Genomic DNA, 23375 nt, shown 5'->3' on the forward strand with positions numbered 1-23375 from the left:
TCACATCTTTCATGCACACAGTTATCAATCTTAAATGCACTTTGGGGCAAAGGGCCCCTGAGTGCATCAGACCACATTCTGTCATACCGAATACCATCATCAGGGAAAATTAGCTGTTCCTCAAATGGCAATATGTTGGGCACCATTTCACCTGCAGCTGTAGGACTGTCACTGAAATGTTCTTTGAGATGTAGCACTTTTCCAAAATGATGAATCAAGCTTCTATTCTAACTTTCAAATAATTTGCTCCATGGGCTTGCACTGTGTTAATGGCTGCTCGCAGCTATATTTTAAATTATTATTATACACAAGCCCTTTAACAGGTTTTAAGGGCCATGAAACTCACTGAACACATAAAAGACAATTTAATGTTTCAGTTAAAGTTAAAAAAAGAAAAAAGAAAAAAAAATGTGCGGTTTTTATGTGTTTTTTTCTGTGATATCAGTGTTAATATTCTTAAAAGGTTTTCCCTTCCTGCTGCAGAGGAAGCATACCATTAAATCCTCAAGTCAAATGAGCTTCTCTGGACTTTTTTGGGTTGCAAGGAATGAAATGGTGTCTTGTCTTGTGTCTTGTGACATTATATGTCATTCTCCTTGTTACATAAACTAATTAATGTCACTCTGAAAAGTTCTTGCAAAGCACAGAGCTTCAAAGTAGCATCATATGATTGGGCTGGCCATGACATGATTAGAGAGAGAAGTCTGTGGTGAAGCCACTTCAGAGAACACTCAGAAACTTGCAGACGTATTTATGCTTCACATATACCTTCTTGTTAACTCAACCATGACCCCTCTCCATTTGCCATCAGCCTCCGCAGTTCTTAATGCAGTTAAAGTAACAACAAGCGTCTGCAGCATTTTTATATAAATGAATGCAATTTTAATACTGTCTGTTGTAGCCTGACATAGCACATTAGTGACTAAACCTATACTCAGTTCAACAAAGCTTTTACATTTGCTGTTCTAAACACTCTTGTGTCTAGTGGCTCTTCTCTGTGAAATGCCCTCTGCTGCACAGGAAGTGATGCATTTTAAAGTCTTTGTTGGAATAAGTACAAGTAGTTAGTATGAGTAATGACAGCCACTGTGGCTGAACATGCAAACAAACACACATACAAAAAAAGAGCGCCCCCTACGGAAACTCAAACTTCATCAACAGAAAATGAGGGTGAAAATGGACGTATTTTTTTGGGCATACATTTTTTAAATTCTTTAGCCATAACAATATGAATATGAACAATGCATGCAATACAAGCCTGTCCCTGGTCCCTGGTGACAGCGGTGCCTGTTTTCCTGAGTCTTTTGTTAGCAAGCAGTTCACTCAGTTCTCAGTTGCTTTTGTGTGAAGACCATGACCATATCGGTGCGTTGGGTGTGTGTCGTAACATTCTTCAACTAACTCAGCCTTTCACTCTAGGTCATGGCAACTAAGAAAGGAAAAGGGGACCTTATGACCTATTTAACTGAAAGCAGGCATGCAGGTAGGCCTAATGGTATTGGTAAGTACAACAGTCTCTCATTCCCAGGTTGTCAAATACTGGTGTTTTGTCACGCCCCTTTCACGTCTGATACAGACGCTAATGGCACTCTTCGGCGTCAGGATGAGACACATCAGGCTTTCTCACTTTTATCATGTGAAGTGTCACATGGTAGGCTTTAGGCAACAAAACCACTTGGCTAAGGTAAGGGGAAGGCTAGGTTTAGGCAACAAAACCACTTGGCTAAGGTTAAGGAAAGGTTAGGTTTAGGTGTAAAAATCACTTGGGTAAGGTAAGGGAAAGGTTAGGTTAAGCCAACAAAACAGAAACTGGACACTGGCTCAGTCCCACACAAAGGGTCTTGCTGGAAGTGAAATTCTAACAGGTCTGCTGTGTGAAGGTGTTGTGCCTTACATGATCAACATCCTCCCTGTTCAGCTACCTTTGTGGACTTTGTTGCTCTTGATGTGACATGACTATCTATCTCTCATACTGACACCAAAGGGCACCTTTTGCATCAGTATCAGATGCTGAAGAGTGCCTTTGGTGTCGGCATCCGAAAGATGAGGTAGTTGATGACCTGGGAATGAGAATGGGCTGTTAAACACTAATCCTGTTTCGTTGAGTTTTTGTTTTCATACTGAATTTGTTACCAGGTGAGTGAAGCACAGAACTGATTTCACTCATAGTTGATTTCAAATCTGTGTCTGCTGAAAGTGAATGTAGTCTATGTACTGGAAACAAAGTAAGTTTTGACACTTTCTTAAGATGAAGGCTTGAGCAGCGGTTCAGGGGCAGGCAGCAGGTCTCCCACAGCTTAGACTCAGGGAAAATGATGACAGAGAGAAGAAATATTAAATCAATACTGAATTCAGTTACAGACCTAATCAATGAATATTTTATTCCATTGGTGACTCATTTTCTGCTTAATTTAAATAACTTATTTAAATGTATTTATGTGTTTGGGCTGGTAATTTTCCAATTTTTATGTTGAGTAGTGCTGCATAGGAATAGAAGGTTGTGTACATTTGCAGTAGACGTGCTGAAAGAATAATAATATTTTTGAGGGACAGCTTACTGATTTGTTCCTTTCATATTTCAAAGTAAACCAACGCCCTTGAAGTGAAAAGACGGCAAGAAAAAGCAGTGACCTCACAGATTACCACTGCAAATTCCTGCTGACACCCACCACCGGTGTAAACAGCATTCCTCTGCAGTTGCACAGAAACTGTGGTGTTAGGAGGGCAGTGGGACGTCTGCAGAATTTATGAACTTAGATCAACCGCAGAAGCTCTGACTCTCAAACAGCGAAAGATGGGCTTAAATACATAATGATGCCGGGGTGAGATGAGGGCAGAGGGCCACCGGGACTTGGTTTTCCTTATACAGGTGCGTCGGAAATTCTTCTCAACTGACACAAGCTGACTTTGTTCCTTGTGCGTCTGTGTGCTTCTTTTTCATGTTAATGAGCCTTGGCAACGTGGGTGAAGAGCTTGAATAGACCAAAACAGATATAGATAACTCAGACAGATCACACCAACTAGCATATTAGGGAGGGGACACCATGTGATCTGTGTTGCAGGGGGTAATTATGAAGAGTGAGAGAGATACAGATGGAACAAATGTAGAGCACAAGGCATATTTAGTGCTGGACTGTATGTGTGACAGACAGGGAAAGAAAAAAAAAAAAGGCAAACAGAAAGACATGATCATCATAATAGAACCGTGACAGGATGAACAGTTGAGTGAGCATGGATAATTGGCCTTTGCTCTCAATCAAAAATGAGAAAGGTCATTACCTATTTCAAGAAAAGACCAAGAGATAGAGGGAACCTTGATTCAAAACACATGACACTTGGCCTTCATGCTTCTCTGCACTCCAGCGTTATGAGGGCACTGAGCAGAAAAGGTGACCAAGAGATGTAGGGAAAAGAAGCCTGAGAACTCAAACATTATGCAAAGGTCTGATAGCAATGAGGCTTTTCCGACAAAGTCAATCTATCTCTGTCAGGTATCAGACCTCAGTTTCCATATTCCAAGTGTCACTGACATAAATATACCATTGCAGGTCCCACACCGGTTCATTACCTTCCTTTGATGCTCAAAAACATCATCTGGGGACATATTTCTGTGGCATTTTCATACAGTAAGGCTATCTCATGCACGGTGATTTTTCCAATATGGATTCATGACGTTCGCAAGATTTGTGCCAGATAACCCAAGGTCACTATTCACATTGCATATTAAAAGGACTTGTGTTTGATTTATTGTTATTTCTGCTTAGATTTCCCATTATGGTATGCAGACACACATGTGCAACCCGACCTTTACACGCACATGCTTTATTAATACATTCTAATGGAGATTATCCCCTTGGGGTAGCCTTGCAGGCCAATTAACATTGATACAATAGCTCCTCCTGTATTAGCAAAAAAGAAATTGCTGCCCGGGTGGGATTTTCACCCTCTCGTTACCCTCTGAGCTCTCAGCTCCCCTGGTTAGTAAACCTATAAGCACAGGGGAGCAGCCATCATTTTAATAAGCGCCACATGGGAGGGTGGCCTGAACTGTGGGCAAGAGCAAATTAATTCTGGTCAGTTCCATATGGAGAGAAAACTCGACTCATTAGCCTATCATGCATGTCCTGAAACCACATGACACAACTAGTGCTTTTTGTAATTTTTTTTTTTTTGAAAAGGGGAGGAAGACTTGTAAACCGTGTGTGCATAAATCATGCAGACAATGTAGAAATTCATGCACATACATAGGAGTAAAAAAAGACGCGCGCGCACACACACACACACACACACACACACAGACCAGAGCCCGAGGGACTTAAGTTGTGAATAAGATGTCAGCATACTGGGCTACTGTTCTTCCTAAGCCTCGAGAACAGCTGAAAACAAATGTGCAAAGAGATAGAAATAACAACCACGGAACATGTCAGGGGTGAGAAATGCTAGCCAAGCATAGCTATGCTGCTGCTATTTTATGCCCGTACGCCACTTTCCCCATGCCTCTCTGTCAGGAGAGCTAACACAGACATGGGGTTGCATGCAGCGGCTTCATTAAAGACGAGCCTCTACTGCGGCTGACCAACTTTGCAACTTGGCTGCACTGATGAGGGCGCATGATGGCGGACATGTGAGCTTCTTTCCCGTGCCTTGCATGCTTATTGTCCCCTCACCCCCAGCCATAAAACATTTGTGTTCTTGTATCACGGTGTACTCACGACATAGATCTCCTTCATCATCGGCAAACGGACAGTCTGTCCTGAAGTCACACAGCTTGTCCAGCGGGATCCCGGGACCCTGGTGACAGTGATACTGGCCCTCCAGAGTGATGTTTGGGATGGGTGAGGACTCTGGACAGAGGACACAGAGAGGAGAAGCAGAAATTTAATAAAAATAGTCTACATATTCTGCTCTGTCCCACAGTCATTTTAAATTATTGAAAATATTTGCTAATAATTAATTTCTCCCATGTTTTTGCCACGCTGTGCTTAGAAATTGATTTGCACTGTGAAAGAACTGAGCAACAAAATAATAAAAATATAATGCAACAAATATATAAAAAAAAAAGCTGCTTTGGAGCACCAGAAAAATCGCAGGCTGTTCTAAGTTCCTTCACTGAGTAGCTTTGTAAGATTTATATGTTAGACATCATAACACAAAACAATGGCTGAAAGAGAACATAGCATACACACACTAGAAGAAGGAGCTCCTGCGTCCATGTACACAATATTGTAATGAATTTACATTATTCAGTGAGAAAGGATAATGTAAGCACTGAGTGTGAACCCTGTGTGACATCCTCAGTCTGCCTCACCCATCATAAATAATCAGGCCGAGACTGCATAAGCATCTGGTTTTGAATACAGTACAAACCCATCAGACAAGGAACACAAAAAGCAAAAACAATGGCCTAGATACTGTAGCAGGTAGCACAAGGGGGTGGGAACATGCCTCTGACACACACACCTACACACACACACACTCTTGATACCATCGGTCTCAACAACTGAGATGTATCCCGGGACATTTGCATATCTATGCAAATCAGAGCACTAGCATCTCCAGCTAAGGTTGTGCAAAACTGACTGCTCACCGCCAAGTTCATCATCACCGAAGCTGATCACGATAAGGAGAACAAAAAAAGAAGGGGAAAAAAAAACGGCCCGCTGATGAAGATCTCTTCTTTCCATTTTCATAAGGAAAAAAATGAGAAGTGATTCCTATCATGGGTGATTGGCTCTGCTTACTGTAGTTCGCCCTTGATCTGTATTATGTAGATTTGTTCTCCGTCCAGAGGAAGTTGGAGTCGGAAGTCTGATAATGTTGGAGTCTGACAGCAGAGCAGGCAATGCTATTAGCTGTAATGAGTTAACAGGCAATAATGCTAGCCTTAGGTTACCATGAAATTTGTAATGAATGTACTGTTTCTTCAATTTAGTCTGTTTTCCGATGCAAAAGGACAATAGCATTTCATTATCACTTCTCTCAGGCTCAGAATGGCTGGTGGGGACACAAAACTATGGCCAGACAAATGAAGACACAAGGGGTAGATTTTTTCAGAGCATATTTTATTTGAGCTTTATTGATTCAGACATATCCCACTGAGATCAAGACTGTTTATCACACATCAGTCTTGGCCACAACAATATGAGAATATTAAGCTACAGGCAGAAAAAAAAGGAATACACTCCATTATAAATACTAGATAAAAGTGAGATGAAGAGAAGGATAGGAGAGTGAGAAAGAGGGGAACGTTGACACAGTCCTGAAACTGTCAATTTCAATAAAACATCACCAATTTCTAAAGCATTCATCTTGCATAGTCATAACAGAAGCATTTAAAATTAGATCAACAAATTCCATGTTTCTGCAAGCTATTCCACGCAGACACGACCGAGAGAGCTGGAGGCAACATGGGGCCACAAACGACACTTAGACACATCATATAATCTGAGCTCACTGGTGCCTCAGCTGTTTTATTGATTATTTGGAGTTAATTCGGTGACATTTTACCTCAGTGGAAGTAAAAAAAAAAGAGTAAAACTACTGGTTTACAAACATTCAGAATAGAAGATTTTGAGTTACTTGGAAGACAAGATCTTTAGGATAAAGCAAAAGAGATAACAAACTAGATTTGCTTGAATAAATAAGACTAAATAAAGCATGAATCAATGCAAAAAAATGTGTTGTGACAGGAATTTAAAAAAAAAAAAAAAAAAAAAAAAAACACCTGGAAATTTTATCCCTCATTACTCAACAGCTTTACCAAACGGTAAACAGAATCTTTACTAATATTTTTGCTAATGCCACCTGATAACTTGACGATACAATAAAACTTAATTTAGAGTGCCCAATGTTAATATTCAACTTAGCGTCTTGCTTAATGTTGTATCTAAAGTATCTAGGATTCTTAACCCCAGGAGCTGATACAAAGGTGATACTAGGGTTGATATGAATTAAAGCATAAACTTGGACTCAATTATAATACTAAGTTGAAAATTACCATTGTATTTAGTTAACCAAGATTACCTCCACATGTTTGATGCTTGATATGTGTATTTCACACCTGTCCAACTCCTCATGCCCTCCTGATGCCTAATTTTTTTTCCTCCTACCAAAGCAAAGCAGTTGCACATTACACTCTGCCTAGTTATAACAGGGCAGAAATTTCTCAGCTATGCCAGATTCATAGCACACTCGCTGCAGATGAAAAACCTTATGGCACAGTGGGAAACTGGCACAGTCAATTATAGATTAGGAAGTGGGGGTGGTATTTTTTTTTTTTTTTATTGTACAAAAACATATTATTCAGGGGCCTCCCACGGTCCACTACTGTGGCAGGGCCTTAATGGCTGCAGAGAGCCACATTAACATGCCAGTGAGTAATCCAATTCAAATTCTTTGAAAACATATTGGCCTGAGTAAATGACTCTGATAATGAATGCCCTTTTTTCCTCGGTGCTGTGCTGCACATTGTGTGAATCGGCTTTCAGTGCTCTTTTTAAGTGTGCCATCTTGAAACAAACAAAAGCCTGCAAACAGTACGTATGATGGAGAATCACTCGCAGTCACACACACACACACATGCACGCACACATGCACGCGCATGTGGCATTTATATAAGAGCAATAGAAGGCAAAGATAACATTCTATTCAAATGAGGTTATCTGGAGTTTGTTTATGACTAATTGTGTGGGTATGCATGTGGTTTTGCTGTGTGCATTCATTCAGTAATGCTCAAAATTGCAATGCGTATAATACATCAGTTACACTCAGTGGCTCCCTTGCTGTACATAAAGCTGACAATGCAGGCCTGACGATTTATTTATGAAAAAATAAAAGCTGTGGCCGTTATCTGCAGCACGCGGAAACCTTTGGGCAAGGAATGGTAATTTGTCGATTTATCTTGGTTTGATGACAGCAGAGAAGAGTATCGGAGTGGTGATACCAGTGAACTTTCAGCTCCCAGAGCAGGTGACTGTGCGGCTGGACATGGCCACTGCACTCCAGGCCTACCGCAGTTCTTAAATCACGGTTGTCAGATTGTGAAAAACAAGTGGGTCGGCAGGGGATGAACTGCCTGTGGGAGTAAGTGAGTTTTGTTATCCGTGTGCCCAGGGGGTTGGTTTGGCTTTGTGAGAGGAATGATGTATGAGTGGAGAGGAGTTGGAGAGGTGACAAGAGAGGGCACAGCAGCAGCCGATAAATGACAAAACAGATACGCAAATATGTGAATCCAGGTACTTGTTGAGCAAAGCTAAAGGATTAGCAATTAGAGTTGCTCTTTATGGCATTACAAAACTGAACATTTACGCTGATGAAGGAAGCACATTTTTTTTCTGCATTTACAGAGACAGCGTGTTGGCTAGAAAACTATTTCTGGAGGAATAACAACACCAGAGATATATTTGCCTCAGCAGAACCAGCACATTTGACTTAAGCTGACTGTTATTGCACCTGATAATATTTTAAGACACTAACTTCAAATGGTTTATTTTTTTCAAGTGTGTAAGAAACCCTTACAAATGCAAACCAGGGAGAAAAAGAAACCACTAAAGACACTACAGGAAGCTCTCATGACTAGGTAACAGCTGAGCTACCCATTCAGAGATCAACAAAGACATGTAATATGAGCCGTGACAAAATAACCACAGCGTAGGCTGTGATAGGAGCGCTCAGACATCCACTCATATATTCTCTCAACAATGTCTAAGATGGATTCCAGTGCCAATTCACACTTCCTCCTGTCTGCTTGTTATTATTAGTGGAGGGGAACAGTGTAAGAGCACCGTAATCTTAATAAAAAAACAAAGCCTACTGAAACACGGCATAACACTGACTATGATGCTACATAACTAAATTCAAGACTTAATTATGGGGCAAAATATCCCTCACCTGGTGCTCACTCTATAAGGTTGCATGGCAACAGCTGCTGTATTTGTGCAAGAAAACCGGCACAAAATAATGTCAAGATGTGACTCAGGAGGTTCTCATTACCCCCTTCGAGCTTTGAGAGGGTTCACAACAGACAACTTTCATTTAGAAATAATGCTCGTTCTGGTGTTGCGTTTTTCAAGGGGTTCAACTGGTTTTCATGTTACAGAGTCATCAGAGCTCCTCGTCTATCCTGATTGTACAGGAGATGCAATGAAATAGTGGTGAAGACCCTACAAAATCCTCTTATGTTTGCTCCAATTCCTGCCGCTGTTGCTATTGTCAAAGAATATATATTATTATTATTATTCCAGAAAAAAACATCCCTTAATGCTTTAAAATGGCTTTGACATAACTATAAATCTTGCCATCTTTAAGAATGTGTGAATCTGCAAATAGTCCCCGGCCACCCCTCTGCCTGCTGGCACTCCGGCTCGTAACCAGCCAGAGCTCTGTTCACAGAGCGAGGAAGTCCCATCCCACGACATTTGTGAAGATTGTGCCACATTTGACAATCATCAAACCATAAAAGGCATTTTTTCAGTGAATGTTAGTTAGAGTAATATTGTTTATATGAAGCAAAGTCAGACATTTTTGGAGACATAGACATAAGAAAATCTTTGAGTGGAGGGGTTCATTAAAGATACCCCATGTAGTCTTCTTTGTACAGACACTTTGTTTTGTTTACATTCAAATTGTCTCAAAAAAGCACTTTGTCTGTGCCCTTAAAGCCCAACGTTAAATCCATTTTCACCTCAAAAGGCATTTGCAAAACCTTATTCTGGAATACGCTGAAAGTTGCATTGCAAACACTGGTGTATGTGTATGTCCATCCATAGAAATTAAATGGGTGGCACTGGCGTGGGCCTTTGGTTCATGGGGGTATTTCTGGGTGATTGACCTCACCATGGTAACAGCTGTAAACATTCAACTGATGTCACTGCATCAGCAGAAAATTTTGTTTACATCAGGAGCAGAGTGCAAACTATACCATGTCCTTTTGGAAGCTCTTATTTCTCACCGTTGCCTGCAATTTTTCTGTGTCTAGGGGGAAAAGGACAGTGAATTTGTGTGTAATATACACACTGAAATGCCTTTTTTTAATTGCAGAAGGCCTATAAATTAAAATAATAATGTTAATATTACTAACGTTAATAAGTGCAGTCTTATCTCCCTCGGTATATTCTCCACCTGTGCAGCTCACTAACTCACACTGGAACATGAAATGTGAATCAGGAGCAGCAGATGATTTTCATTAAAAAAATAAAATAAATAATAATAATAATAAAATAAAATAAAAATAAATAAATAAATAAAAAAAAGCCTTATAGGTTGTTGGTGGCTTTGCCAGCCCATTTTTCAACAATAACTAATTATGATTAAATTAGCTCACACATTAACGTTAGCCAGAGATAGGCTATGAATTAGCTTCCAATAAGCAGCATAATTTTTAAATAACTTTAGTGGCAGGAGGATGGTTTCAATTAATTTTGTGTGTTAGTTTTAACTTAACCCTTTGTTGTTGCTGCAAGCTGCACTGAATAACCAGATGCTTGTTTTGTGTGATGGAAGTTTCAATAAAGTTATTCGATTTTTGATGCCATTGCCGACGTGGTGACATCAGTAAACCCTACAGCTGTTGCCATGGCGAGGTGAACCACCCGGAAACCAAAGGCCCACAGCCAATCCACGCCGATTCTACTCATTCAGTTTCTATGGCTCCATCACTGCTGTGTTCAAGGAATGATAGAGGAGTGAGTCGTGTGAGCCAGTTTTCTTCATGTACACTGCTGAATCACAAACTAAGCTGGGTGCTTTTAAAGGCCCCTGTGTAAAAACTGCAAGGGTCAACTGAAGTGAGGACCTTTTAGATTCAATGGATAAAATGGAATTAGCATGTCATTTGAAGACGCTGCTGCTCATCATCATCAGACTCCACATTTTTGCCAGTTGAGTCTAAATGGGCCTCACTTTATTCAATCCCAATATTGCATAGTTCACCTTTAAATTTACCAAAATTGAACTGCACTTGCTGTTGTAGAGCGCTAACGTCCAATGGTTAACTGATAAATAACAACAACAGCACAACAAACATATCAGACCCATCAACAACATTAATAAACCTTATTTACACAGCAGCTATCTAAATGTAGAGCTCGCAAAGAGTTTGAAGGAAACACAATCAAGAGGGGGGAAAACATAAAATAAAAAGAAACATTTAAAACCAATCCTTTTTAATTAATAATAATTACACAATTAAAAAGAAACACGTAAAATTAGACAACTGAAAAACAACAATACTGAGTGAAGGTAATTGCACTCTGAGGTGAAGCGGAAAATTGTTTCCCTTTTGACCTGTTTCATTTGACATGTTTCTCTGTATCAGCATCATGGTAAATGAGGGAAACTTCAATGATTTCTGAGGGTTAATTTAAGGTTTGAACGAATGAAAAGATAAGTAAAATACAAAATGAGGTAAAAACAAAGATTGCAACCACAAGAAAAAGAAACAGCCAAGAAGGACAAAAAACACTACATGCAATAAATGAAATCTGACACAAGAAAATACAAGATGACGTGTGCAAGATGAAGAGAACATCAAGATGAACATCTCTTACATATGCATCCTTTAAAGTGCTCTCTAAGTAAGTTTAAAGTGCTTCTTTAAGGACTGGTTTATATTTGTCATAATGTGTTTCACCTTTAAGCTCAGGTGGTGAGGTATATATAGAATTCTTTTATCAAACATGTGAGGTAAGTTGGCCAAAGTGTGGCGATTAAAGCAAAGCTGCTTCTTCTTACACCTTTCTGTGTTGCCCTCACATGGTTTCACATGGTAGAGCGCGTTCTCAGAAGGGCTGGGTGTTGATCCCCTTTTTCACAAACTACACGAGCTGAACACAACAGCGCCTCAACTGATTAAAAATCAATTTACCACTCAACAGTGCGTGCTTTGCATAACTGAGTCATGTATGTCATGTTCCAGATTCCACTGATAGCAGTGTCTCACTCTGAGGGATATCATGAGATCATGCAAAACAATTTTGTCCCGACGTTTGAATAAATCTCTCACGATGGGGCTGTAGAGATTGCTTGCAGAAATCAATAGAGACAAACTGGTCTTTGTTGCAGTCGAGCTGACAAAACCTGAAATGTGGCAAAAACACTGGTCTGCAGCCATGGAGAAGGTTGACTCCCGCTGTAATGAATATGGCTTTTGTTATCTTGCAGATAAGCAAGCAAGTCGGTCAGCACCACATACTCACATTGTCTGCGCTTTTAAAAAAGAAAAAAAAAAGAGAGAAAAACAAAGCCTGGAGACTCGGCTCTGGTTTAAAGGGATTTTTGTGCACAGAGAATGGACACAGTTGAAAAAAAATCCAACAAACACTGACCTTCACAGACAGAAAATCACATCTACAGGTCATTAATACCTCTGCCGAGCCTGGCACACAACTTGGCAGCAGTTTGAATTAATTTATCCCTTCCTGCTCATGCTTTCTCCTTCTGTGATCGTTACTTTTGTATCCCTAATCTTACGTGCAGTCATGGAGGACTGTTCCCCTGTCATGGGCCAAAATCCCATGGGGTTTAAGCAAGACCAGGAGCCGCTATCTTGCCTGCACACCGCAGGCAGAATCTGGAGATATTCATGGAGATTTACAGTGGCTGGGATCTCTAAGATGGATGCGGCCGCGATTCCCACTGGACACTCGACAGGACAAGAGGCATTCGCTCACGAATTCAATTAACTGCACAGAGCCACGCTCGATTGGTCAGAGCTCTGCCCAATCACTATCAGTATCTGTCAGGCTGCTCCATTGGAGGGACAGCAGCGCACACTGAACAGACTGTTACAGATAGAAAATGTAAATAATACCTTTAATATCCATTCTATATTCCACAGATGCAATCTTTCTATTGCACGGAAGGGGATATTGCTCCTTAGCTCAAGAGTTGTTGTTTTTGTGGTAAGCCCCACGAGATATTATTTGCATTATATAACTCTGCCATGTATAGTATTGCCTACAATTACAGAAATTTGCCAGTTTATCAGATGTAATGTAACTGAGACCTCTCCCATTAGTTTCTGCCATCACACCATCCATTCCTGTCACAACGCATTAATCAGTCGACTGTAGAGTTTAACATACCTCTAGTTTGCAGAGGTGTAGCAAAGACTGTGGTGTCTGTAACCAAATCTGAACCAGGACTGATAAGCAGGATGGCAAAAACTAGGCCAAGAGGCATAGGTTGACGATAACTAAATGTGTCCGTTAAGCTTGTTTTGCGTGTCCTTTGTGTGTATCCTCCCTTGAAATAAACATAAGACTAGCTTGTATAAAATATATCATTTATGCAACTTGGACATTGAGAGCATGTCGAGGGCAGCACAACATTACCGTAAGCCTGCATATTACAGTGGAATCACAAAGCAAGACTAATATATAGAAGACCTGCTGGGTTTTCTCACCTCTCCTAGGCTCCCCTAGGTGGCCACGCCTACTTGTCTATGAAGATAAGTTAACACTGCTGCCGACAAAATGCATAGAGCTGCTTTGACATCAAAGGATTTGTGCCACAGACAGAGGTACAGATGAGACTGTGGCTTCTCTGGTTTGTGTAAAGCATTAGCACTGTAATGGAGGGCTTTGATACCACAGTGAAGCCTTGTTCTTGATGTCTATGGTTCGTGAGTTGGCCACAGAGGTGCTGGTGAAGTTCCTTTTAAAATGAAATCAGCTCTCATTGTATGCAAACATCAAACTATGGAACCTTGCGGGTGCAGACTTTTAAGTCAATGTTTAACTCCAAAAGGGCATTAAGATTTTTACTGCCCTGAAGGACAAAACAATATGAATGATAGGGCTGTTAAAATATCTGACTTTTAAAACGAACTTTTAGGCAGAAAGTAAAACTTCTATTTCAAGACACTCTCACTATCTCCCTGCTCGTACTTTCAGCTGCTCACAGATGAGGGGCAGCAACTGGCACCACACATTTCATTCTTCAGCCAGAAAACAAAGCAGTTTTATTTCACTATTTTGGACTGTGTAATATCACCTTGCTATCCATTCAATTTGCTAGATTACTCCTCAGTGTTGTTACTGTCTCGAGGGCTATGCCACAGACTTACCTTAAGGGAGATAAGTTCCACTGATCTTGTTGCAGCTCTTTCAGGTTGTTGATAGAGGCCAACAGAGGTTATGGATTACTTAATACCCCTTTAACAGTGAGAAGTGACTCCTCTTTAAACTTTGCAACCGAGTTCATGAAGTACATCTCTGTAACAGACTGCAGACTCAGTGCCTTAACAGTGACGTCAAAATGCAACCACCGGACAAACGGCAGCTGCACAATTATGTAATTTGCAACATCGCAAAACCCGGAAATTAAATGTAGATATTGGAATTGACCAAGTTGTATTTCATGTCAGTGTGCCAAGAGCACATGTTATGTCTACAAAATGAAATGAGATGGAAGTCTGCTGGGTCTTAATGAGTGACTTTTCCTCATTGATACTGAAGTCCATGCCATTCATAAACTTCCTCTTTCCTCCCTGCCAGGAAGGTGTTGATTTAGACATCTGTTCCATTTGGCATATGTATGCTGTGAACACTACTTGGTGCCCTGGGCCATTTAACACTTACTCAATATCTTAAAATAAAACTGCCTGTGCAGATTGCCTTGGAAAGGTGCCTGGTGCAACAGAAACCCAGTTTTGTGTTGAGGGGATGCTGCTCGCGGAAAAGCCTGAGGCAAGAGATTAGACAGATAGAATGCATTGGAGCTTAGTGCCACCAGATAAGGTTTTGGCAACTCATATTATTTGCTAATTGATGAGGTGTCTTTGTTTATTTTTTGCAGTTGGGAGTACTCTTGCGGACACTAACAATTTGTGACCTCACTTTTGAATTCACCCCAATCTACCCCAAGCCATCATCAGACCTACAGAGGCATAGAAGGGCATCTTTGCCCTTAAGGGCCCTAAAGGCATTGGTCAACACCTGAAAAATGCTTACAGTTACCATACGCATTTTAGCTTACTTATTATATTACAATGCTGAACATCTGTTATGATCAGAAACTTTTTTCATGTCCTTTTTTAACCCATGCCCTGAGGGTGATGACACCTGTGCCAACCTCAAAAATCTAAGCATTTGCAAAGGGGGAAAGAAAACAGAATTATGTTGTTTTCAATTTTTGTATCTATTCCATACACATGTCCTGTCTCTGGACAGTCACATGGCCTAGGAAGAGTTGATTGCATGAATTACCTGATGGTCAATGGTAAAGCATCCAAACTTCAATCTGCTTATGCGCTGGCAGTGCCAATAAACACATAACGTGGTGTCATATTTGCTTCAAAGCAATAAAAGCAGTGATACTCAGGAATTAGTTGTCCTTGTCCTAGTTGAGGGGAGGTCTGTTATATAAGCCTTTGGCTTCTTGACCTCTCCTGACATCTTTTATTTTTATTATTTTTATTATCTGTATGTACAAATAAATAAAGCAAAACAAAAACAAACAAACAAAAAAAAATCATATATATCAGTAACCACTCACTCTTTAAATACAGTCATCTCTGTATAAAAAGCAAGACTGATAAGTGACTGTAAATTTCATCCCAGAAGTATTACACTATATCTGATGACACTGTGTGTTAAAATATTTATAAATAAATAGATGACAGACTGATAGACTGATACTAGAAAGATAGATAGCTATATAAGCAGACAGGCAATGGTGGAGGAATGGGGAAACAAAACAAGCAAAGCAAATGACAGTGTGACTAAAGGTTAAGTTGTGATTATGTAAGTGTTTGAGTTCAGTAAATTTGGGTTTTGGGGGCAGTTTATCCCAGTGGCAACTCTTGCAATTTCAGGGACAATAGTTGGTTTTGTTTCCTGAGGACAAAATACCTGTGCCTTGGCCCTGTCTAATTTCAACTGCTGTTATAAATAAGGAATTAATATGCAAGTGAAAAAAATAATAGCTCAGTGGAAGTTCATTGGAACTGGTGAAGTTGGTTCAACTCACTACTCCGGTAGAAATAATATCCGTAGGATTAGTCCCAATAAGTAATTCAGCTTTCCGTCATGCTGGCAAACACAGGACACATACGGTTCAAAACAGCGCAGGGAGCTCAGAGGAAAGACATGTTTTTTGTTAGAATCAATGTCATTCTAACAAACTGCTGCAGCGCTATGACAGGGTAGTTAGGACCTATTGTTGCAGCGTGTGGGACAGGGATCTACAGTTCCTGCTGTGCTTACAAAATGAAATGATTGGGTTGGAATGAGTATCTCGTTTTGGGGGCTTCCAGTGTCTTGTAACAAGGCGCCTGGGTCTCATTGCTTCCATCGTTTTCCACTGGAACATTTTTGTGAACAAACGCTGTTATTGATTTTCATTAAGGTGCATTGTAGTGTGTACAAGTACAAACATTATGCCAACACTTCAACCAACACAAACCTCTGGCGATAAACATGCATCTACCATCTATCTATAATCTAAAGAAAGTTAAAGCCACAATGAGCAAGATTTTCAAGATTTTGATGTAAAAATACTTCCGTCTTCTGAGCCTAAATTACAAAGTGGACTTGTAATTAAGAAAAGCATCCCATCTCCTTTAATTGTGATGATGTGGATTTGCCCAAATTAAAGTGTGGTGTGGGAGATGCAGACTCCTCTCCCCACAGGAGTGACAAATCAAAACTTACCAGCAAAATCCTAACTGTCTCCTTAACAGCAGGAGAGAGCGCTCCTTCTATAGACAGTTGGTCCCACATTAGATCTTTTGCCTTTTTTGTTTCTTCAGTCGTCTTTGGAATAAAGCATCACAGACTGTCTGGGTTGATAGATATGGCTGGTGCCTCATTATGATTTTTGGCCACTGAAGGTCAAATTTTCCAAAAAGTTTGCACTCATTGGGATATGGAGCTACCAACTGCAAGCTGTGAAGTTTTGGTACAGCTTCAAATAACATCTAAGCTTATAGAGTCGTGTGGCTGCAAAAGCCACAATGCATGAGTGGAAGACTTTTGCAGAGGCCCCATGGATTCCGGCTACATGCATCACATGTAATATATTGATCCAGTGTGGAAAAACTCTGATTTATTCAGCATTTTTTTTAACTACAGAAAACCAATGGCCAGTGGCACTTTCATTACAACTTACATGAGCAGGATGAGCCTGACCTGCTACTTGCACTATTTTCTCCACCTGCCCGACATTACACAATCTATTCACGAGTGCATGTGCAGCTTTATGAGCACTGGCATCACTGATGAGACCTAGTCTTTACAAGACTGCCTGACAGAGGAAATAATGAAATCACATGTATGCCAAGTCTCGTCTGCTGATTTGTATGGGCTACAACCGTGTCACTCTACAACATCCATTTTCAGGTCATTACAAATTTGACCTTCTCTTGATCCTAATGAAGTCTTTAGATATCTCACATTGTTGCAGTTTGCACGTGTGTGCTTTCTCTTCAAATTCCATTTTTTCTAGTCTACCGAGGATTGGGCTGCATATGGCCCAGGTAGTGTTAAGATGAGCTTCAGAACTATGCTATGATACTGTCTTTGTTTATGGTGGTGTATGGTGGTATGGTGTTTTTTCACAGAACACCATCACTTGTCCATCCCCATATCTCCCACTCTGTCAGCTCCACCAGCGTTCTCCAAACCCCCTTCCCTCCCTTGCCTCCACAGAGCCAAGTGTGATTGATGGGCCTAGGGACACCCTCATGCTGCTGTGTACCTAATCACAGAGTATAGACTCGCCGTAACGCTCCATTAAGGGCCTGCAGCCGCATGGTGTAATGGTTAGGGAAATGGGCCGGGGAAGGGAAGGTCACTGGTTCAGATTCCCGTGGGGGTTCACTGCTGCCTTGTCTCAGCTCCATGTCCAATTGCAGAAATGAATTGTGACATTTCCTCGGAAATACATGAACATATAGAGAAATCGCTAATATTGTGGAGCGTACTCTTGAGTGAACAAATATTGTTACAAACTGCGTTTAGACAAACATGACTTTGTACCACATGACAGCGCTACAGCAGAGGCAAACCAATGAGTTAAAATTTGCTGCTGAAACAATCTGGTGGTGAGCTTGTCACTCAGTCATCAGAGGAGCCTCTATTTACTTCCAGGATAAGAAACTGCAGGAGGTTAAGATTGTCAATGACAGGTTTGCTGTGTGTGAATAATTGCCTTCTCTATATTGCAGTGCCACAGCCATCTGAAAATTGCGAGATGCAGGAGGTACTGTAGGATTTCAACTTCCCATCGAGAGGATGAGCGTGAGAGATAGGCATATAACGGCACAAGTCAGTTTTTTGGGCAATAAATTGGATTGCTTGTTTGCCCTGTGACTGATGAGTTAATTAAAATGGAAGGATATGGAGAAAAAGTCAGACACTACTCTATTTGTTTGTCCTGTATTGACTCTATCTCCTCTCACTTCACTGGCCTGAGTAATCACTGTTTTTCTGCTCACAGACACAGCAAAAAGGGAGAAACCACTGCTAATGGACATTGTCATTTTTTTTATTCAGACTCAAAATTTCAACCCCAAAAGTGGCCAAAATGCAAAAGATAGCACTCTAGTTATCTAATGCTAAAGAATTCAAAATCCAAAAATTTGATAATCATGAAAATGTTGTTTTCTCCCCTCTCATTGTTAAAGACTCCTCAAATTAGGACAGATGAAGCTTCTCTTGCATTTCTTTTTCAAGCCTGCAGAAAATGCTGTATGCAACCAAAACTTCTATCTAATGAAATGAAACTTCAAGCCTTTGGGACCAAATTAAATGGAATTAACAAAACCCAAGTTTGGATCTGCCTTGCACTACCCACCCCAAAAGCTTGACAATACCGGTCATTAATAGCACTAATTAGCTAATTACGAGTTCAGGGGACTGGAACAAATAAAGCAAACAACTGCCTCCGCCAGGGACAGAATCTGAGAGGCAGCTGTAATCGAATGTCCCGGTTTCGAGCTCTGTGCAAGGTAGGAAGGGAGGTAATTCGAGAACGGCCTTGTGACAGGTGCTGGAGGGGAAAGTGGGGGAGGCTTGGAAAGAAGGAACACAGCGAAATTTGGTGAGGCCGTTCGGTGAGCGTGCCGAGACGGATTAGGGCTTAGTGTGGGAGTGGGAAGTGTGCAGTGGGTGTTGTGCTGGGGACCCAGGTGGTGCCTGAGGAGAGTACAGCATGTCTGTGTGCTTTTTCTCTCTACTAGCCATGGCTTATGTGCTGCCTGGCAAAAGGAACACAGTGAACCCATAGCAGAGAACAATTAGAGTCTGTTCAACTGAGGCTGTATTTGCATGAGCACCAGCAGCCGCTCTGCTATGTCCTTACAGTGCCGGAAGAGGCAGTTACACAAAGAATCACTGAAGGTAATGGCTGAGTGGGAATTTGTCTCAATGTTGGTCTCAGCTATCTTTTTTTCTTTTTCTGTGTTCTACACTGTTATCAAAGGCCTTTTCTCTTCATGCAAAGTGATTTTTGAAGCACTTTGGGGAAGTGACTTCAACAATAGCAGCACTTACAACATCATTACGTTGGTGAATGAGTGTGTGTTTGTGTGTGTGCGTGTAGCTGCATGTCCTCCTGCAGCTCTGCCTTTGGAAGAACCAGTTTGGGTTTAATAAATGTCAGGCTGAAGGCATTTTTGAAAATTGTGGACATTTAATTGGTCCACTCTTTAGTATTAAACCTGGGTTTACAGTTAAGTTTAGAACTGGGACTCGCCTTCTTAGGTTACAGTAATGGTTAAAGTGAGTTTATGGTTAGGACTTTGTTTGAAGGTTAAGATTACATCTGGGATTAGGCTGCGGTTAAGAGTAATGTTATGCATGTAGTCGTGAGAGCTAAGGTTGAGGGTTGTGGGTGATTGTTGTGATTGGAGATAAATGGAAATCCAATGAAAACTGTCCCAAGCTTTGTAAGACAAACATATTTTGTGTTAATCAGTAATGGTTGTGTGCATGTGAACTGTGTGTTTGTAAGCTCTCTCTCTCCCTCCGTCTGAACCCCTCCTCCCTCCAGCAAACATGAATGCAGATGTTTGCATATTTAATAAGCAAAACTAGATAATCTAATGGGCAAGTCAGGTGTTGCTGATTTTATATCGGATGGCTGATGCCGGGTACACATCGAACAGTGGACTGCTCCCTGTGATTATTTGTTCTGACCTGATCTTAAGTTCAAACACTGCAATTGAGTCCAAACTGAACAATTAGAGCTTGGCAAATTTTCACTTCTGACTTCAAATTCTCATTCATTCGGAGCTTTACACTGACTAGGTATGAGAGTTATTTCATTGTCAAAGAGGTTAGGGAGACCTTCAGATGAGAAAAACAGATGAGATTCAATTTGCTGCATCCTCTGTATCACTATAGATTCAAAAAGAAACCTTGGAGACTGACTGTTTTCCTTTGCAAAAGACGGTTCTGTGTTTTAACACAGAGACACAAAATGAAGCCAGCTTGCATGGATTCATGTACCTATGCAACAATGACTGGAAAAGCCTGGATTTTGAGGATGTAGGACAAAAGGCTTAACAGATGGACAGGCACTTTGCACAAGTAATCAGCCCTGGCAAGAAATCACTGCAGTTGGAAATGATGATAGCTTGCAAATAAAAAAAGAACTGTTTAAGAAAGAGAGAATATTTTCAGGCATTTCTGCAGTGGTACCTTGTAGAATTCAAGTCACTTTCCTGAATAAAAACAAGCTTTTCTGGTGCTTTCATGTTCTTTGTAAAATAGCTAGAGTGGTGTTTGTGAGACCCGTCATCAAATAATAATTTGACCATGTTAATCAGTCAATTAAAACCGCCTTTAATGCAGGGTGAAGGAATGCATTACATTTTTTTCATGACATTCTTCTGCTTCTTCAAATTTTTCAAATTTTTCAGTTTTTAGTCTTTTAATGCTTTGGACTGATTCATAATAATACCTTGAATTTTGGTAATCTAGCGTCCTTGGTTTTTGAGTGAAAGGCAATTTCAGTGTCATTCATGATGTGGTGTGATTGGTTTTGAAACAAACAACTAAGTTGCTCTTCTAAATACAGCCTCTCAGCATAAAAGGAGGGTTTTGTAGTTTAGCATGTTCCCTGTAGTGCAGTTGCAGTACAGCACATTAATATATGTCTCTAAAGTGCATTTTTAGAGTTGACAATAAGATATTAATAATAACCTGTGTGCTTAAGAGCCTCTAGACACATCAGTCATCTTGAAATATTTACTTAATAATGTGAAACAAAACAGTACTGTGAAATATAGATAAAAACAAAGTAGACCTGAATATACCAAGCTATCAGGCAGCTATAAATATATTTTCGCTGCTCTAGTTTTCATAATAAAATGTGGGTTTGTCAGTATGAAAGTATGTAAGTATGCAAGTATCTTGTGAGCAACATATTGCATTTACAACTTTCTCTTTTGAACGTTTTGGTGTTAAGTCTGGCCAACATCTGGATTCAATTTAGGCCACACTGTGCAGCTTTTGGCGCATTTCTCTTGGTTAAGTTTGACTTCATTATTCCTTTTTATGTATATTTAGCAGACTCTAAGATGGCCTTGTAAACACACAGAGTAACTTTTTCTACAGAAGACTGCAAACTTAAATGAAGCAATTTTTAACTACACTAAAACATGGAATCATAACTTCTTTTTCAACATAGCTACTTTAGAAAATAGTGAAAATGATGACTATACAAACACGAGGTATTTTCATATGTGACATCAATATCTCTTGCTCAAAACAACACATGGTTTATATGAAATTTTATGCCTCTCAGCCTACTAAACATCTGTCTGCAATGACAGACTTGTTTTTTTATCCATATTTCCTCAATAACGCACATTTGAAATGGATAAGCAAGGGCTGCTGTGCTTCTGCATCTAGCTCAGAGGAAATTGGATCAGCTATATTAATCCAATTTCAGGAGCTCTTGAGGTTGACAGAGGAGGGTACTATCTCAGTGTCACGCAGTCTATGCATCTCATTCCACAACATGGCGTAATGAAGTTAAAATCACAGAATGCAGTCGTGCAATTTCCAGTTTCAAACCTTTGAGCTGCTTGAGGAACTCATCACTCGGCAGACATGTTACTATCGTTATCATTCGATTTTGCTCCTTGTTACACCCCAGGCTGTTTAGTGTACAGCCTGTTAGTGCTGTATTATGAATGGGCTAAGGCAGTTCTGAGATGTTTATAATCCATAAAAAAATCTTCAAGATTGTAAACATCCCCATCTGGAATTTACAATTTAAAAATGTATGTCTTGGGGTAACAAGTTCATGTGACTGTCCGTATTTACTTTAATTTGAATTGTAGAGTTTTTTTCATGAAAAGACAAACACTCCCTTTTCAGAATGTGAATGACGTTATGATTGAGACCCATTTAGTGCTCTTTACATATTAGGGCACTGTCCTGCTGAGAAGAAACTGAGAAAAAGAGTACTAAAGCAATTAAGCCAAGACAAGGATTTCTATTACCTGCTAGGATTACTTTCATTTCAGTGTTGGGACCACAAGGCATTTGCTAAAGCTCATTTATCTCAAATTCCTACTTTTACCAGGTTAAAAAATACATAGCAACAACACCAAAAAAGCAATGCCACTGTGTCTAGAGTATGGAGGCGCTGACTTACCTATAGTACAGTTGGTGGTGAAGCGAGGTTCGATGGTGGCTGTGGTATCCTGGGGGATCCGCTGGTCGTAGCTGGCTGAGATCCGAAAGGGCGAGCCCCCGTGTGTTCCCAGGGTGAGGTGGACCACCGCCCAGCTGCCAAGAAGAGAGAGCAGGAGTAGGGTCAGTGCCAGGAGGAGACACCTGGGCTGACAGGAGCACTCATGGCTGCTGTAGGGGTCAGGGGTCAGGGTAGGTTGGATCTCCTCTGCCTGGGCTCCCGCAGCCTCAGGGGAAGAAGTATCAGGGGCTCCAGGGGAAGCCGACAGGGGTACCCGTTCATTCCCCTCCACTTTTGGAGGATCCCCTTCCTCTTTTGTCTGGTGGTGCATGGCTCTCCTTTCAAGCCCACCCCTGGATCTGTAGAAGTTTAGAGGCTCACTTGAGAGCCAATGGCTGGTGTGGCGGACCAACTAACACCTAATATGTGAAGCTACAAACTGAGCATGCAGGTGTGTTTGCGTTCCAGAGAGCAAGAGAGGGAAACACTAAGGTCAAGGTCTGGTGTGGGAGCGAGCTGCAGTCCTGCAATGAATGCCCTCCAGCCTCGACCACCGCCTGGCTTTGTGTAGTTCAACCATGCCCCTAATTTTATTAAGCAAATTGTGCTGATTTCTCTTTGGCTCCAGGCTTACTAGTGGTGTCTCTCTCTCTCTCTTTCGCTCTCTCTCTCTTTATCACTCTTGCTCATCCCTCCCCTCCATCTCTTGCCCATCCCTTTCCACTATT

The 23375-nt window shown here is 40.8% G+C and overlaps 1 protein-coding gene across 1 annotated transcript in view; it reads right to left on the reverse strand.

Annotated features, from left to right (window-relative positions):
* The window catches only part of LOC115380757 (ALK tyrosine kinase receptor), a 282301-nt gene that overhangs the window by 66571 nt on the left and 192355 nt on the right, over nt 1-23375 (reverse strand). The window contains 2 exon segments of the mRNA XM_030081965.1: nt 4713-4844; nt 22609-22742. Coding sequence (XP_029937825.1) covers nt 4713-4844; nt 22609-22742 — 266 coding nt within the window.

The sequence above is a fragment of the Myripristis murdjan genome, chromosome 22 (assembly GCF_902150065.1).
Source record: "Myripristis murdjan chromosome 22, fMyrMur1.1, whole genome shotgun sequence".
Taxonomy (NCBI): domain Eukaryota; kingdom Metazoa; phylum Chordata; class Actinopteri; order Holocentriformes; family Holocentridae; genus Myripristis; species Myripristis murdjan.